The 17,415-nt window shown below is 49.8% G+C and overlaps 1 protein-coding gene across 3 annotated transcripts in view; it reads right to left on the bottom strand.

Moving 5' to 3' along the window:
* FLNB (filamin B) overlaps nt 1-15,851 on the bottom strand; it is a 70,829-nt gene extending 54,978 nt beyond the window's left edge. For 2 of the 3 annotated variants that reach the window (XM_058812990.1, XM_058812991.1), the window contains exon 1: nt 15,534-15,851. In XM_058812990.1, the coding sequence (XP_058668973.1) occupies nt 15,534-15,825 (292 nt within the window). In that variant the 5' untranslated portion in view covers nt 15,826-15,851. The remainder of the gene's footprint in view (nt 1-15,533) is intronic. The other variant, XM_058812992.1, reaches the window with a different exon arrangement.
* Nucleotides 15,852-17,415: the final 1,564 nt, after the last annotated feature.

Genomic DNA, 17,415 nt, shown 5'->3' with positions numbered 1-17,415 from the left:
TTATGATCAAATTCCTTAATACTTTCAGTCTGAACACACCTAGGTTTGTGCTGCCTTAAGTGCCATATCCCAACTAGGATATGAGAAGGTAAACACATTACTCTTACATCCAGAAAGAGTTGCAGACAGGTGTTAGTGCACATCCAACCCTTGCTGTGAATGCTGTCTGTGAGCACCAGGAGGGCTCCGCACTGCCGGCACGCTGCTGGGATGGGATTAGCAGTGAGCAAGGATGCAATACAGAACAATGAGAGCTGCCATTCACTGTGGCTGTTTCAGAGCCGTCTGCTCCCGGCCAAGCAGGTCCCCACTCACAGCTGCAGGACTGCAGCACAGATACCGAGCTGAACAGCACGCAGGAATGTTGTGCCCATTATCTGACATCCTTTTGGGGCAGGGGAAGAAAGGAAGGCGTCTGAATGTTCTGCCTTTGTAGAGCAGTAAGTTGCCATGAGTGCTGCTTTGTCCACAGCCAGCGAGCCCCTCGCCAGCCTGGCGGGGGCAGAGCGCCAGCGCCACACTAACCCCAAAACCCCGGCTCACCTCGAGCGCTGGCACAGCCGAGCACCGGCGGCCGGGGCACGGGAGGCACCACGAGGGCTTTCCCCAGTGCTGGAACCCCCGTGCCCCACCTGCAGCTCCCGCCCCATACATGGCAGAGGCACAGCGGGCTCCGGGCCTGCCACAGCACGACACCGCCCACGGCATCAGCGCCAAAACCACCCCACAATGGGCCCTGTGAGCCCGGCCCCTGCACCAGCACAGCACATTCCCCGCTGCTGAGCTCATCCCAACGCCCCTCCGGGGCTGCTACCGGCCCCAGGAGCGGCTGGGACACCGCGGGCCCACGTGCCTGTGCTGGGGACAGACTGCACCGAACCAGCAGGTGACGTTCAGCCCCTTCGATGGCAAAGATACACGTTTCCAGGAAGGAATGAGTGGCAGCTGGGTGGCAGAGCAGCCAGCCTTCATGCTTCACTATGCAAAGGGAGCCCAAGGCTGCATGGGACAATTGTGCTCCCCATGGGCTCGAGTCAGCAGAGCCCCATCCTCCAGGACAGCACAGCCGGCAAGACTGACTGCATCAGCCTCACAGACAACAGGAGGGTTGGTAAAGCCCCCGGCCAGCACCTGGCAGCCCGGGATGGGGCTGTAGAGAAGGGCTTCAGGACAGCACCCACACAGCCACAGCAGCCCCAGGTTCAGAGGCGGGTGGAGGGAAGCTCCGGGAAGCCATGGGAACAGCACAGCACAAGGGGTCCAAGGGCTAATTAATCATCCAGGACTAATTTGAGAAGGAAAGTCCCTGCAGTGGGGAGTGAACATGCCAGAACTGGATTTCTGCTAAATGATGGAGGGAGGGGGAAGAAGGCATCCTCCTGCCTTTATCACACTCTTCTGAGAAACACTTGGCTCAACTTTTGAAAGTGATGTGACACAAACTACACCTCCCTCCTCCAGTTATGAGACAGGAGAGAAAGGGAATGATCCTACACCCAGTCTGTGCTCCCCAGGAGTCAGTACATGTACTGCCATGGCACAGGAAGGCTTCACCTTCCCATCAGAGCAGACAGCTACACCTGAGTCAGCAACACCACTAGCCAATTCACAGGAAAGTAATTTCCGTTAAAGCAAGACGTTAAAATGTTAGTCAAATGTATTATTGTCTACACCCCACAAAAACACTTCTCTAGGAGTCTGATCAACTCAAGGTTGTTTCGTTCCCACATGCAAATGAAAACAGCACGTCCTCACAACACAACGTATGCACACACAACTAGAAAGCCAAGCCTCTATCAGAAAGGCTGAACTGAAAAATAACAACTGTAGTGCCAGAACAGTGCAAGTGACACAAAGCCACAAACTGTCTCCAAAGCCTAAGAGTGCTGTAACCATCTCTGTAGGATTAAAGTAATCCTAAATCTCAGGTTACTTCAGGTCTCATCAAGGTCAAAAACCTGTCTAGTTCTTGCAAAGACCTCCCAGAGGCTGGCAGAGTCGTTAGTGCTGTTCTGCATCTCACATTAATGAATGAATGTTACCAATCTTCAATGCAGGCGATAACAGGAAGGTCCACCCTCAGGCACTGGAGAGAAAATAATTGGAAGACAGGGCTACAAAAAAAAAAGATGCCTCAGCAAGACCAAAGAAGCAATATAACAATGCAGAGGTTTCCAGTGACCAAACCAAAGTGACCTCTGTGCTACTAACAACGTGTTTATTCACACTGGGGGTAGGTCAAGATAGTTATATGAAACAGCATGTAAAATCTTGCAGAGATAAATGAGCTCATTCAGATAGGGCTGTCTAACATCTCCTGTGTAACAGACGCCAGGCACAAAAGCTGCAAGGGTTGGACTTTGTGAAGCCAAAACCAACACATCTGAAATTATCAGAACTGATTACTGTTTGGGGAAATCCTTGGCCACAACATACACCAAGATTCAATTTTTCCATTTGAACCAGAATTGCTACATTGACTGTGATTCACTGTGCACAGGGCTGTTCAAAGGAAATCCCCATTCATGCAGCTCTGCACAGCTCAACCCATCTCCACTCTGGTCTGCAGCACCAAAGCACTGAGGATTGGAGCACATTTTGTGGTTTGGGGTAAGTAACACATCAGAAAGTAACGTACCAGTTACTTTAGCTTTACGAAAGATTTGTGGTTTTTCTCAGTTTTGATCATCTCTGATTCTAAGCACTTAACAGCACTGCTCTATGCAGGCTTGTTTTGAAGCATATAAACCCAGGTACCATCCTACAGATGCTCTGCAGCCCTCAGCAGCTTAATGACAGAGTTAATCCAGCTATCACTGTCCAACCATGTCCCTGAGAAGCAACAGGCAAGGTAATTAATTTTAACATGCTCTGCTCAGTTTGGCTGGGATAGAATGAATTTTCTTCACAGTAGCTGGAACGGGGCTGGGTTTTGGATTTGTGCTGAAAACTATGCTGATAACACAAGGATGTTTTTGTTACTGCTGAGCAATGCTTACATAGCATCAAGGCATTTTCTGTCTCTCACCCCACCAGTGAGCTGGCTGGGGATGCAGAAGAAATAGGGAGGGGACAGCAGATCCCCAGTGACTCAAGGTATACCCCATACTATATAATATCATGCTCAGCACAAAACCAGAAGAAAGAAGCAGGGGGGACATTTTACGTCACCTGTCTTCCCCAGTAACCATTACACATGATGGATGGCTGAACACCTTCCTGCTCATAGGATGTGGTGAATAAATGCCTTGTTTTGCTTTGCTTATTAAACTGTCTTCATCTCAACACACAAGTTTTCCCACTTTTACTCTTCCAATTCTCTCCCCCATCCCACAGCAGGGAAGTGAGTGAGCAGCTGTGTGGGGCTGAGTTGCTGGCTGGGCTTAAACTATGACATGTGCAACTGTACCTTCAGTGCAGACTGGAACAGGCACTTTGGAATTACCCCCCAAATCTGAATTTCATCAGTTCATTTTGACATTCAGACATAGTACTCACTCAACACAAACACACAGCACCAGAAGTAGCCCAAAACCCAAACACCCCAACACCAGAACTGTCCCACCAGCCACTGCCCTTCAGCACTGCTGCAATGATGTGAAATATCTAAAATGAGCCCTTATCCTGTCTTCAAGCTCCAGCCATCACCACAGCATTGCCATGTGAGTGTCCAGCAGGAGGGGGTGACACACAGGCAGGCTGCTTTCTGCAGCTGCACACTGAGCAAGACATAGTCACTACAAACACATGCACAGCCTGGAAAGTGTTGCTGCTTTTCCATGACCATTATGAAGGTGTCTTCAAGCTTCTGTGCATGTCAGCTAGATTTAATTCCCCACGAGCTTTCACATACAGACACCTACCCTCCACCTCCACTGGAAACCATGACTAGTCCTCTCCAAGAAGGAATGGATTGAAAGGAATTTCAATTTCTTCCTGAAAATCCCATTCTTAAATAAACAATATTGCATGCTGTATCTTGATGGAAAAATGCTCTCCCCTCTTTCTGGGAAACAATGAAGCTCAAACACATTTCTGTATGCTTGTACAACACAGTAAACACACTTCCATGTGCACATCCCACCAGGCTGTCCCCTGCACTGTGTGGATTTGAGCCCTGTGTGTTTAACACCCCACACACGAGAGCGCTGTGTTTATACAGTTGCAGCTACAAGCCGCTAACATAAGGAATCGACGCTTGGCTCCAGGCCGAGATCATTCATCCCACTGTGGCAGCCACTATCAGCCAGGCCTCTTCTGAGAGGAGCTTTCATGGCTGGAACACGGGGCAGAGTCTGCAGAGGCACAGTGTGCACGGGTGGTCTCCAAGCACCTTAAAGAGGAGCAGCTGGGATTAATGGCACAGCTTGAGCACACATTAGCCCCAGCTGTGTGACACCCGCTCATGCAAACCGTACACCCACAGCTCCCACTCCAACTCACTCCCCGCACAGCAAAGCTTGGCTTCAAATGTGTGGGTTTTGCACGGCCACAAATAGTCCACGTCCCCATCTCACCCCAGCTCGCCAGCCCCAGGCCCTAGAGCTATCCTCCTGTGCCGTGCCAGGGCTCTGCTCAGGGGCCATCCTGTCACTCTCCTTGCAAAACAGAGGCAGGTCTGCCCATCTGACACCATCAGCCTAACCCAACTTAGCCAGGAGCTGCTCAGCCGTGACAGGCTCTGGCTGCTAACAGTTTCCAAACTGGCCAGTGCTCAGAGATGCTACCTTTCCTCTCCCGAGGCTGGGCTTCAAATCCTCCAACTGAAGGCTTCACACAAGTCTTCCCAAACTTCACAAGCTTGCAGATCTCTCCCAATCTTCAGGGACAGCACTCCATCACACATATGCTGACCAAGAAGGGTGCAGGCAATTACCCAAATCCTCACCAGCTGCATGATCCCATTTTTAATCTGCAGACTCACATTGTTCACATTTGCAAGCCTATTGTATTTCACATTTTTAACACAACACTAAAAATGCAGAGCACTGGCTCTAGAGACAAATTTTCTAGAGCTGGAAGGAATAGTTACAGCAACTTCACAAGCTACATTGCTCTGTCTGACCTCCCATACCTCTTCCAGGTACCTACCAGGTTTGATGCACCATTAGATAACATTGTTTTTAGCAATTCCTCCATTTCACCCTGAAAAATGTTTACGGGTGCACTTTTACCTTCATCCAGCCACAACAAGAGACCCACATGTGTTTATCTTACTCCCAGAGGAAGTCTGGGCTGCTTCTTTCAGCTTCTACATTTGAGCTTAAATGCTGTAGCTATAACCAGGTACCGCTTCAGAAGTCTGAGTTATTTTTCTTACAGGTAGAATAAGAAATATTCTGCAGCTTGTTAAAGCCTATGTTTAAGCAATAAAGCCGGTTAATTTAAATATTTGCACTTCCTCTGCCTTAGGCAGTGCTTTCAACCAATAGCTACAGCACTGTGTGTGAAGCAGCTCATTTTTTCTCTTTGCAAATAAAACCTTTCAAAGTGACATAGTTTTATTCAGTTATTTATCAGAAGAAATATTTCTTTACTCGAATACCAAACTCCAAGCTAGGCTACAAAACCACAGCAAAATTTGAAATGTTGAAGTAGGGCTTTATGCCACTAACTTCAGAGGGCTTCCCTGTTTGAGTCAAGAGTCAATCAGCAGAGCTTTCCACCCAGGAAATCCCAGACATCTCCACTGTTTACAGGGTCTGAACTAGCAGCTCCTCACTCAAGTCTGCTGCTCAGTGCTTTCACAGCAAAGCAAACCTTCTCAATGACACAATCCTCACAGAGTAGCTCCAAACTGCCTCTTCCCAGAAAGCAGCAGATTGGGATATACTGCTGTGAGAATCCCAATGGCAAAGCAGTTAATTCCATGGGACAAGGGTTGTGTAATACCCTTGTCCAGGAGTAGCACATGCTTCTATCCCTGTAGCTGCAGATGTCTGCAAGTCATTAGCATGCTCAGCAATGCTCACTGAGCAGCCACAGATCATCCGGTGTGACAGCACCAAGGGCATGCTGAGCCACCCTGCTGTACAGTGGCTGTGAGCTGAATGCAATCAGTGCTTCTTCACTCCTGTATTTGGAGAGAACCTGGACCACTAGAAGACTCTCTCAGGCTCTTCTATGTCTTTTTGGATGCAAAAAACATAACTGGCCACCTAGGAGCTGCAGGCACTCCTGGGTCACCTGACGGTGGCCTCCCACCAAGCAGACAATTCACTTGGTCACTAGCACCTTGATTGAGCAATCCCTGCTCCTGCTCAGCACCCAGGTTAGGCCAGAGAAGTACTATTAGCTCAGGAGCTGGTTTATCAACATGCAGCAACCTCTGCAAGCTGGGGTCTTCTCCAAAGCAGCTGTATTGGGCTGTGGCAAGTCACCCTCCCTGCTCTGGCCACCCAAGTTCAATGTCAGTGTTCAGTTGTCCAGCACATATGCTGCATCCTCTGTTAAGAGCATCGAACTCACGTAAGTCAGCACTAAACAGCACAGGAACACATGATCACAAAGTACCGAGAGCATTAAGGTGGCACCACCATAGAGGGTCCTCCAGTCCTGGTTCCAAAACCTCCATGTCTTAGTTGTGACTTCTGACAGCAGCAGTGTCCAGTGCTGGTGAGCTCCAGCTGTGGCACCAGAAGTCACTGCCCTTTAAGCATCATTACAAATTTTCCTGGCAGTCACCAGCCTAAATTTTCTCCTTCTTCATAGCTGCATTTTTACTACATGCCCAAAAGAGTTACCAAAAGCAATAATCCCCAAAGACAAGTAAAGCTGTTTCTATTTGACTTTTAATTAGATCATTGATCTTGTTCTAGCGGTTACATGAGCTATAGGATATTTGCATGCAACCACACTGGTAATCAACAGCCGGAACAAAACTGAAACAACATGATAAAGTACCATTTGTGGGAACACTTGGGATGGTATAGTCTGCTCAGACATTAGCTTGTCCCCCACAAAGGAATTTGGTAACAAGCAATGTCTGGGGAAGTAACAACTGCCCAGAGAGCCACTGCAACTAGAGTGACATAAGCAAACAGCAGCCCTTCAGGAAGATCCAGGTGCTGAAGGAGGCTCAAAGATGCCTGGACTTCAGATTACTAGGGAGACCAACAAGCAGCATTACTTCTAGTTTTGCAGAGAAACTCTACAGAAATTCACTGTCTAGCTGTGATGGTGAGGCAACATATGATACCTTGCACCATCAAGATGACAGTTAGACATCAATTTGGTTTAGCAAGCCAGCATTTCCTGTTCTGTAGCAAGGATCAAAAGCAGAGAGATAAATCCAAGATGTGTGTCTCACACCATAACAGACACAAGGTGTATTTATTATACTGTCAGTTCCCAGTGTGGAAGATGTGTCAAAGACAAATGCAGGACCCTGCATATATACCCCAGCTCAGGCTCTTTGCTCCTGCAGTCTGAGACTAGGGAAACCTGCTCCTATCACTCACCTTATAACAAAGGGAGGATCTGTGCAAAGCTGAAGCTCACCTCCAAGATGTACCCAGCAGTGTTTTAGCACGGAGATTTAAACTAGTTCCAAGACCTGGCTTGCCAGTATTTGCCTATGGAAAGTCCACTAAAACTGCTGCACCTACTACTGCAAGGTTGTTGTGAGAAAAGGGAATGCAAAACAGTTAATTACACCAATTAAAGGAAACACAGATAGAGCAAGTCAGTATCTAGCCGAGGGGAACAGCATTTCCTCTTCTGTGTTTGAATAACCTTCAAATGCACATATCATGAGTGTTTGCCTTCTGCTGCAGGGCCCCAGAGCAGACACAACATACTGTACATAACATAGCTCACCACTTGCTCATTTTGGGCCCACCAACTACGACAGTGCATTTTATGTAGGCTCAGAAATGCAGAATACATTATCTCCTTACGAGAGAGGCCACAGACTAATCAAAACCAGTAAGCAGCTACAAGCACACAAGGTAGTCTGAAATTGCTGTGGGCTGGGAGGTGCAGAGACCAGCCACCAGCTTCCTACCCCCAGGTCAGGCTGGGGTGGCCCCCAGGGCCAGACCTGCTCACAGCACCAATGCAAAAGACAGGAGTCGGCGTTTCAGAGCAGCATTTAATAGCTCAGCCCAAAGCTCATCACACAAGTTTCAGCACAAAAAGTGTGTGGAAGCACATCAGCTGTGTGTGGACTAGCAGTTGCTCTGCAGCAGAGCAGGCATGCAGAGGGCTGTGGCCAGTGTTGCAAATGCCTGCGCCCCACCCAGGCAAGCAGGATGCAGCAAGAGCCACCCCAGCAGCATGGGGAGAGCAGAGGGAGGCTGACAGCCAGCCTCTGCTCAGCACAGCACCCACTCCATGCCAGAACCAACCACAGCAATGTGACAGTGGGATGTGCTGCAACAGCCATTGCCCAACCTGCCCCCTCAGCAGGGCAGTCTGTGCCCACCTCGCCCTCAGAGGAGCCATCATTTGGGAACGGTGCTGCCACGCAGCCTGGCCAGCTCATGCCACAGTAATTCAATGCTCTGACAAATAAACGCGTCATGATTTACAGCATGGCCTGAAGCGAGGGAGAAGGAGCCACAGCCCATGATGTCAGTGCAGCCCACAGCCATTTTTGTGCTGTTACTGGGTAATGCTGCCAGGAGAGCTCATGCAACCTGCTGCTGCTGTTAGATGAAAACAGCTTGTCCCTGTGCATAGCCAGGGAAGGCCACAGCCTGAATGGTCAAAGCTCTGCCACTACCAACTCACCAGCCTGATCAGTAAAACTTGCTATATTTCAGTGACCCAGACAAATTAACTCTGAAGTATCTGCTGAATTTATGCTTTAAAGTAAGAGATTGCCTTCTGTATTTACTGGTTCCTTCCCATTAGTTTAGTTGTCTATTTCTCCAGGTTGTAAGGAACAGCAAAGGGCCATCACCTCACTCAGAGGAAGCATCCCACTGGTAACTAGACAGTGCAGCTGCTTGTGTGGCCGCTCTTCTCAGACACTTTAGAGAGACACGGCTGTTTTCTTTCAAGGGCAATATCAGCAGGAGGTTCAAAGAACTTCAGCCCATCACACCAGGGGAGACAGGATTCAGCTCCTCCACCCTCTGCTCACTCCCAGGCAGCCCAGGGCAGTGTCTGCTGCCTTACTCACCACAAGGGAGGATGTGCCAGGCAACTCTTGCTTCCCCAGGAACTTGGGCAAAATTTCATTTGGCTGCTGTTTGAAGTGACCTAGCTTGTATTCACTGACATGAAAAATCCAGTTTATTTTTGCAGTGGCTGTATCCCAGTTACCATGTACAAGAACAGTAGGAACTAGACATAGCATACTTTTCACTATGGATGTTAGACTTCAACTGCTTGCAGCAGAATAGTGCTTACACAAGGACTTGCAATCCATTAGGTGAACCCAAAGCCCACCACAGCAGATCCAATCCTCACTGTGATGTACCAGATATTATGTAGGCATCTTCAAAATTCAAGGTTAGCTGCAGGAGAGACAGAGAGCCAAGGGGGGCTGACAGACAGGTTAGAGACCACATCAGAGCCCAGAAAACCATCTGGTTAAGATACAGCATACACTTACTGCAAGGCTTTTGAGTACAGAACCGGGATTTATCTCCTAATGATGACCTAGAAGAAAGTCCTCCCTAATAGATTACAGAGCATGAGTTCTTCCTTAGGAGGAACACAAACAAGCAGGAGTGCAACTACACAAACTTTTGCCTTGTGGGGAAAGAAAATCTTTCACCAAGTCCCCAGAAGCAGAACCTAGGGGGAAAAACTCACTGGAGTTTCATGGCACAAATCCAAATAAACAGGCAGAGCTTGCTGAGCCCATTGCACAGAACCTCAGATCTCAGTTGACTCAACTCTGAACCCGAGGTCAAGTTCCCAGGAAGAGCAAGGGGAGCTCTACTCACCCCACCCAGTGGGGGGGTTGCAGGAGGGTCGGGTGAGTATCCATGCTTACCACGCACACAGGCAGAGACAAGTGCAGCTATCGAGAAAAGATACACAAGCAGCTAGTACAAGTTTCACAGACACAGCATCTTCATGAAACTGCTACTCTATTTCCTCCAAACATCACCTACACACACATACTGTTCCCCCACCACTTTTGACCATCAGCAGGAATTCAGCCTGCAGCAAGCTAAGCAATGCCATACAGTGAAAGCTGTACCACACTGCTCAGATCTCCTAACAAGGGTGGGTGCCTTCCCCTCGTCTTTTCTACATATATTTTGGGGTTGAGTCTTGCCACAGCAGCTAACATCCAGCTACACAGCACTTCCTCTGGCAGAGACACACTTGGTATATCCAGTTCCGTTTTTCTTGCCACATCCAAGCTGATTGCAGCTACCCGCCCCATCTACTTCCACCCACCATCACTACCATGGTGCACTCCTCCTCCCCATGGCTGGTACTCTAGAACAGGACCCACAGTACTACCAGAGGACACAAAAAAAAGCAAGAAAACCCCACAGGCACCTGCAGTTTGTCTACAGAAAGCCTGGCTACATCACCAACAGCCAGAGTCATGCTCAATGCTTTGTAAGCAAGAGCCACTGTGACAGGCCCTTCAGGCACACTGGTACCACACCAGACAGAGCCAAACACCAATTCACTGAGCTCTGTGTCTTTTACTGTAATGACTTATGACTCAGGTGACATATTCATGAGCTCTCTATCATGCCAGGCAATCAAGGAAGACAGGGCCACTTGGTGCTGGTGGCAGGGACCTGGTAAGCACCATAGTACAGCAGATGTTTGCTCACTCCAGCATAACCAGCAAAACACTTTCGCTCTGGTGTGCTTGCTAAACGTGGATTAGTGGTCTAAACTTAGCAGACCCTTGTTCAGGGCCCAAACTAGCTGCTCATCAAAGTCTTTTTCTGAGCAGCAGAGAGAAAACAGAATTCTTCTGCAGCCTGGGGGATTCAGAGACCATTGTTTTACTTCCCATTGCTTGGAGCAGACACAGAACAATGCTGGCAACATCGCAGCATGACCACACACAAGGCTAACCACATTCTTAGGTTACAGTTGTAGGCTAGAAAAGAGTTATCCTAACCCACTTAGATTTAAACATCCTCATGTAAGTCAATACAGGACGTGGCATTAGAATATGGAGCAGTTGAGTTCAGTCCATCCTGAATAGCTGGCATAGCCTTCAGTGCCTTAAATGAAAAGCTGTTTAGCACATTAGTCTAGCTGGCCCTAAGTAATTTTACTGAAGTTTGATCACTTTACAAGTTTCCGCTCATATGTAAAAGAACGCAAGAACAGTCTGTGGAAGCTACCTTAAAGTCTCCTGTAACTTGGAACTCATAGTTCAGGCAAAGGCACTTTTTTATTACACCAGCAGTCCAGCCACTGAAACAGAAGGTCCTGAGGAGACCAAGTACCTTCCAAAGCTGAAGCCACCTCCAGCAAAGAGGACTGCACATCTATCAAAAATTATTTTCAAAGGGAAGGAGTGTCATATTTCCAAGAAGCAGAAATCTGCTTCCAAGTCACACTGGATATTTTCCAGAAAGCAGCATCCAGGGAAGTCACAGATAAGTGGCAGACAAAATGCAAGCGTATTTTGACTAACTCTTTAGGATGTGTTAATAGAACATTGAGTGAGATAAAAGAGCCTTAAGTGTACACAGGCTGAAAACACATTTTCTTTTTTCAGTTTTCAAGGACCTACCTCTAAGCATTACAGGACAACACATTTACTGTTTTACAAGAGACTAGTTTTCCCTCTAGAAATGTACAGTTTGTTTTGTCACTCTTTAATGTACCAGAAGCATGGGAAGAAAGTAGGTTTTCAGCTGTTTTCCTAAAATGAGATTACTATAAGGTCCTCAGACTCACAGGTCTTTCATCTTAAGCACACTATAGACCACAGTGTGTGCATCAAGTACTTGATCATTAACCAAAATCCCACCCAACGCACAGATTATGTTTGGTGAGTACTCCTGCAGCTGGGATATGTCACAACCAAACTCACCATGAGGCAAGTACCAACTGACCATGATTATAACCCCATCCTCTCCTCACCCATCTCCTTCCTGGCATAGCTGAACTCCCTGCAGGCACTGCAGCAGGACACAGGATCACCACAGAGACAAATCTGTAAACAAATCACACAACAGTAGCCATGGCCAGCAGTGGATCCTACTGCCATGGCACAGACATGCCACTGCCCATCCACTGACTTCCACTGCCACTTCACATCCTGCCATTGTGAGGCAAGCCAGGTCAGCTCACTTACCTGGTGAAATTGCAACCTGGCAGAGAAACCACATTTTTCAGTTTACTCAATCTGACTGTAGCAGCCCAAGACAGCAGTTTTACTCAACAAGGCAGCTTGGCACCCATCCTCCCTCCACCAGTGACACAACGCTGCTGGATGAGCAGTGGCCATGAGAACACAGCAAACAGATACTGAGCAGCAGAGTTTGCACCTAGGACCTGCTGGCTGCAAGCCTGGGTGCATCTTGGCAGGTCTCACCCCAAAACCATTTGCCAGGCTTCAGGCATCCAACTCCTCTGCTTCTAAGCTATATGAGTTGACTCCTGTTACCAGGAGTTTCTAGGGACAAGCTCAATGCCAAATTAGCTTCAACTCCCCTCCCTTCTCTGCTAAGCAATCTGTAGAGTCAATCTGCCCCTTCACCAAGAGAAAGCCCTTGTGCTCTACATTCCTGGCATCCTACTCCCAATGCCTGTCATGCAGCATGCCACTCAGCACCCAGGAATTTGCAATTATCTCAGTCTAGCAGACACTGAAAAAGGCTAGACTTAACACTTGTTAACACTTGAGCAGCACAGCAGCCGCCTCACTTTGAGAAGAAGGCTCTGTGAAGTCACCTCCTCCCACAGCAACTTTTTCAGAGCATTCACTCCCATCTTTGCTGGACGGCACAAAGCACCTATGTGCTTCATGGTCTTTTTTACAGTTGATCAGACATGCAGCCAATTTTGCATTGAAGTGGAGACACTTCATGCCTAGAAGAAAAGCTTCCTGAAACTAGCAAAAGACTCTGAGCAGAGACTAAACCAAGGGTAACAGCAGCAGGAGAGGTAGGGCTTCTAATGTGCATCCAGAAAGGGCTGTGGTCAAACACTGTGCATAGGCAGACTTATTTAAAATAGACAAACACTGAATGCCAAAACCTTGCTACTGAAAAGGTTTTTAAATGTGGTTGTAGTACAGCAGCAGTAGCTGAGCCATAACACATGGCTTCCAAAATGTTCCTGGAAGTTAAATAATAACTGGAACAGGCACTGCATCCACTTAGCAGAGGTCTGATGGCATTATTAATGCCAGAAATCCAGCAGGCGCAGCTGTCAGGTTTCCCCAGTTGATCTGGCTCAGAGTTGGCCCTAAACACCCCGGGCCCTAAAGACCAACCTGGTCATAAAAGTTCTCCACCTAGAGCCTTTACTAGTTGTTTTTTTTTTCACTTCAGCTCCAGGGTCTGAAATGGCCCTGGTTTAGTTCAACAACACAAAAGAGACTAAACAGTAGAAAAAAAAAAGAAAGTCTCAAGTTCTTCAGAACCTGCAGGGAAAAACACACCAGGGACAGGTAGGTAGTGATCCCAGTGGACACTGCATCTGCAGGACAGATGCCAAGGGCTTTGGCCCTTCAACCCAGCAGAGCACTGCAAGGCTCACTCAATGTCTTTTTTGGGAAGGCCATTCAGAATGTTTTTTCAGGACAGGCTCAGTTTATCCAGGACTGTACAGTAGGGCTCCTGTGCTACTCCTTGGCTCCAGCTCAGGTGGCAGAGCACTGATGGAGCTGTACACTCCTTCATGCACAGGCTGGGATATGGCAAAAGCATTAGCAGTTGTAGTCATTCCATTCTCTCAAAGCTTCACGTTTTCTCATGGTTTGGGTTTTTTAAATTTTATTTGGTTTTTTAATAACCAACACAAAGCAAGTAAGCTGTAAAACAAATAGACATGTCTTAAACGATTACAGACACCCTGCAGTTCAGCCTAACCATGTAAAGGAGCTGTGCTGCAGCAGCAGTATTTCTAGAGCGGAAGTCACTGAAAGCCAGACCTGACTGGAGCAGCCTTGATCTCCCAAGCCCATCACCCTCGGGAAGTTCCACAGACAAAGAGGAAGGCAGCTGGAGCAACAACATTTTTCTAGGGAAAACAATACAATAGGAGGGGAATGCTGGCCTGGTGTTGGAGCTAGTCAACACAACAACCTGCCAGAAAGGTGAGCTCTGATGTTAGCAAAAGCTCAGCCCAGGAATCAGCAGCTGCAATTCGAACCCCACTGAGTGCAAAGGGACTCCATCTCTAAGTAAATAATTAGCACCAGCTTTATTCCCAGCTGCAAGTTAGCTGTTCTGCCCAGGGAGGACAATCAGCCAGTTGGGACCAACAGTCCTCACTTCTTGTCCAAAGCTGCTTTTACACACTAGCAGAGGGGAAGAAGAGGGTACCCAGCTACAGGTTTCCAGAGGGCCAGGTCTCCCCCAAACTGGAGAAGTTTCTATTTTCTTGCTATTGTAGCTAAAGCCTTTGAAGAGAAACAGCTTTTACCTTGGCCAAGCATTTTAGACAACTGAGGAGAGCTACACTCTACAAATTCAGCTGTGCAATTCATCGAGGCCAGAATCATCAGGAAGCAGTAGTTAAAGTTATCTGGCAAAGAGCTAGAAAAGGCATTCACATTCCTTCCCAGAGATCTCCCAGGCATTCAAATTGCTGCTTTACAGACTACGTTATGGCCACACCTGAGCTATTCCCCAAACGGTCACCGAATGCATTCCTGAGGGATCATCCGCAATCCGACGTGCATGCCAGCAGCCTCCGTCTCCAAACTACCAGCTATCAACCAGCTCCACGCCCCGGTACGGCACAGGCAGGCAAATCTCAAGCCAGCTAAAAGCACCCATTGCCTGGGCTTAGCAGGGTTGCCTGGACATTTCCTGCCCTAAGCCATCGCAGCAGAAAGATTGAGAAAGTGCAATCCTGTTCAAAAGCTGCAACTGTGCTTAGGCATCAATAACTACTCTGAACACTGGCATCATCTACTGGGCTGTGGTGAGCAAAGTCTCCCCACTCTCCTACCCTACCTACGGCTGCAGCTATTTCTGCACAGCCGTGAGAGCCTGGCTCCAGCACGGTGCCGGAGCCCAGGTACGCCCAGCTAGAGCAGCATTGTCCCGCCGCACACCCCGCCGGGCTGCGGGAGGGGTCAGTGCCTGGAGGAACTGCCTGCACAGGGAGAGAACTCGCTCCGGCACCAGGTTTCTTCAGGAAAGACCTGAAAGCAAAGCTTCACCTATGAAGCAGTGATCGTGAGGCACGCTGAGGACAGGAGCTCGCTGCCAGCCCCGACAGCCGGGCTGTGGGGCAGCCCCACGGCACACCCAGCTCTGTAAAAACAGAAACAGCAGAAGCCCCTCAGCTTCCAAGCCCGCAGCCCCCACTGCCCTGAGCTCCGTCATAGCTCCGCCAGGCAAAGGTCCAGCGCAGGAAAACACACAATTAAAAGAGAAAACAACAAAACGGCCCGCCGGAGACGCACTCACCGATGGAGACCAGCTTGATGCTCTCCCGCTCCAGGAACTCGAGGGCCACCGAGACGTTCTCCAGCTGCATCTGGCGGAAGGTGGGCCGCTGGTGGTACTTGCGGTACATGCGCTTCTGGCTGAGCACCTCCAGCAGCGCGATCAGCCGCAGCCCGTCGCTCAGGTCATGCTGCAGGTTGCCGATGCGCTTGTTGACGCAGCGCAGGTGCTCGTTACACCAGCGGGTGAAGGTGTTCTGCTGGATGCGCTTCCAAGGCGCGTCCTCCGCCAGGTCCTTCTCGGTGGCGGGCATCTCGCCGTCGGGATCGGCCGCTCTCCGCGCGCCCTGACCCCGCGCCTGCGTGCTCATGGCCGGCCCCGCTCCGCCTCCTCGATCCGCTGCGCTCCGCCCGCGCCCCGCCCGGCCGCCTGCGGGGAGGGAGGGAAAGGAGGGAGGGAGGGAGAGAGTGAAGAGCGCCGCGCTCAGCAGAGGCCCCTCTCCTTTTTCTGGTCTCGATGCCGCCTCCCCCGCTACCCAACCCAACGGTTCTGCGCGGCCCCGCGCCGCCGCCCGGCCTTTATCCACGGGGAGCGGCACGCCCTCCGCCCCATCAACCCCGCGCCCCGCCGCACCGGCCCGCGGGGGCCGGCCTGGGAATGGGATGGGATGGGCGCGGCTCTGTTCAGCTCGGCTCGGCTCGGCTCGGCTCTGCTCTCCTCTCCTCTCCTCGCCTGTCCTGGCTTGGTTTGGCCTGGCCTGGCCTGGCCTGGCAGAGCCCTTGATGGACCGGGATCACCCTGGGCCGACACTCACCTGGCCGAGGTGCCGGGCGGGGCTGGGCGCGGCCCCCAGGCACGGGCAGGAGCGCAGCTGGCCTGGCGCTAGTGCCCGCTGCGGGTGCAGCCCCCTCACCCCACAGACAAATGAAACCCGCAATGGAACAGGAGCGCAGCCCCCCACCCACCCGCACACCCCCAGCACAGCCGCGCTCAGTCAGGCCGCCCGCCGTGTGACGGCCGTGGGTGGGTGCAGCCAGGGGTGGGTGACACCTCTGGCCGGGCCTGCAGAGCTGTGCAGGGCGGCCGGCAGAGCCGCGGCTCGGGGTTGGGGGGGTTCGGTTCTGCACAGCCCGCGCCGGGAGAGGCTGAGGGTCCTCCCACGGGGTGCGATGTGGCAACGGGACGGCAACCTCTGTACCGACACACACGATTTTATCGGCCATTTGAAAATAACAGAAACCTCTAAAAGCAGTCAATTACGGTTCGAATTCTTGAAGAGGGTCCTTGCTTTTTCCCCCACTGTTGTGACTGATTTCCTGGCGGGCCACTCCCTGCTGACATAGGAGACTGTGACTTGCCGCTGACTCATTTGATGACAGCAGAGTCAATAGAACTACTCCAGCTGCCTTGCTGCAAACTTAATTTTTGGTGGTCGCTGAGACATCTTATGACACTTACTGGGTCCCTGGAAGCTGCGGTGAGGTGTCCCTGTGTGTCCCTATCCCGAGGGAAGCCTGTGCCCACCCGCTCACCCAGCACGCACTTACAGTCTTGGCTTTGCTACCAGGATCTGCTCCACTGATCCAAGCGAAGTGTGTCCCTGTCTACCTATTTACATCAAGGCTGCCACGCTGAAAGGTGCAGATGTCTGTCAGGGAAAACAAATCCATTAAAATACAGTCAATAAAGTCTTATTTAATTAAATTATTATAGTCATTCTCAGCTAGAAAATCAGAATGCAGATGTCAAATTATTTTCTTTCAAGGGTGTTATTCTAATACCTCCACTAAACCATCACACCATGGTTTCTCTCCAGTGACTTAATAGATCTTTCCCCCAGAATAATTTATATTAGTTGCATTTTTGACAATAAAGAATGAAGCAAATACAAAGGTGAGGTAAT

The sequence above is a fragment of the Ammospiza caudacuta genome, chromosome 12 (assembly GCF_027887145.1).
Source record: "Ammospiza caudacuta isolate bAmmCau1 chromosome 12, bAmmCau1.pri, whole genome shotgun sequence".
NCBI lineage: Eukaryota > Metazoa > Chordata > Aves > Passeriformes > Passerellidae > Ammospiza > Ammospiza caudacuta.
This window is presented reverse-complemented; position numbering and strand designations above follow the sequence as displayed.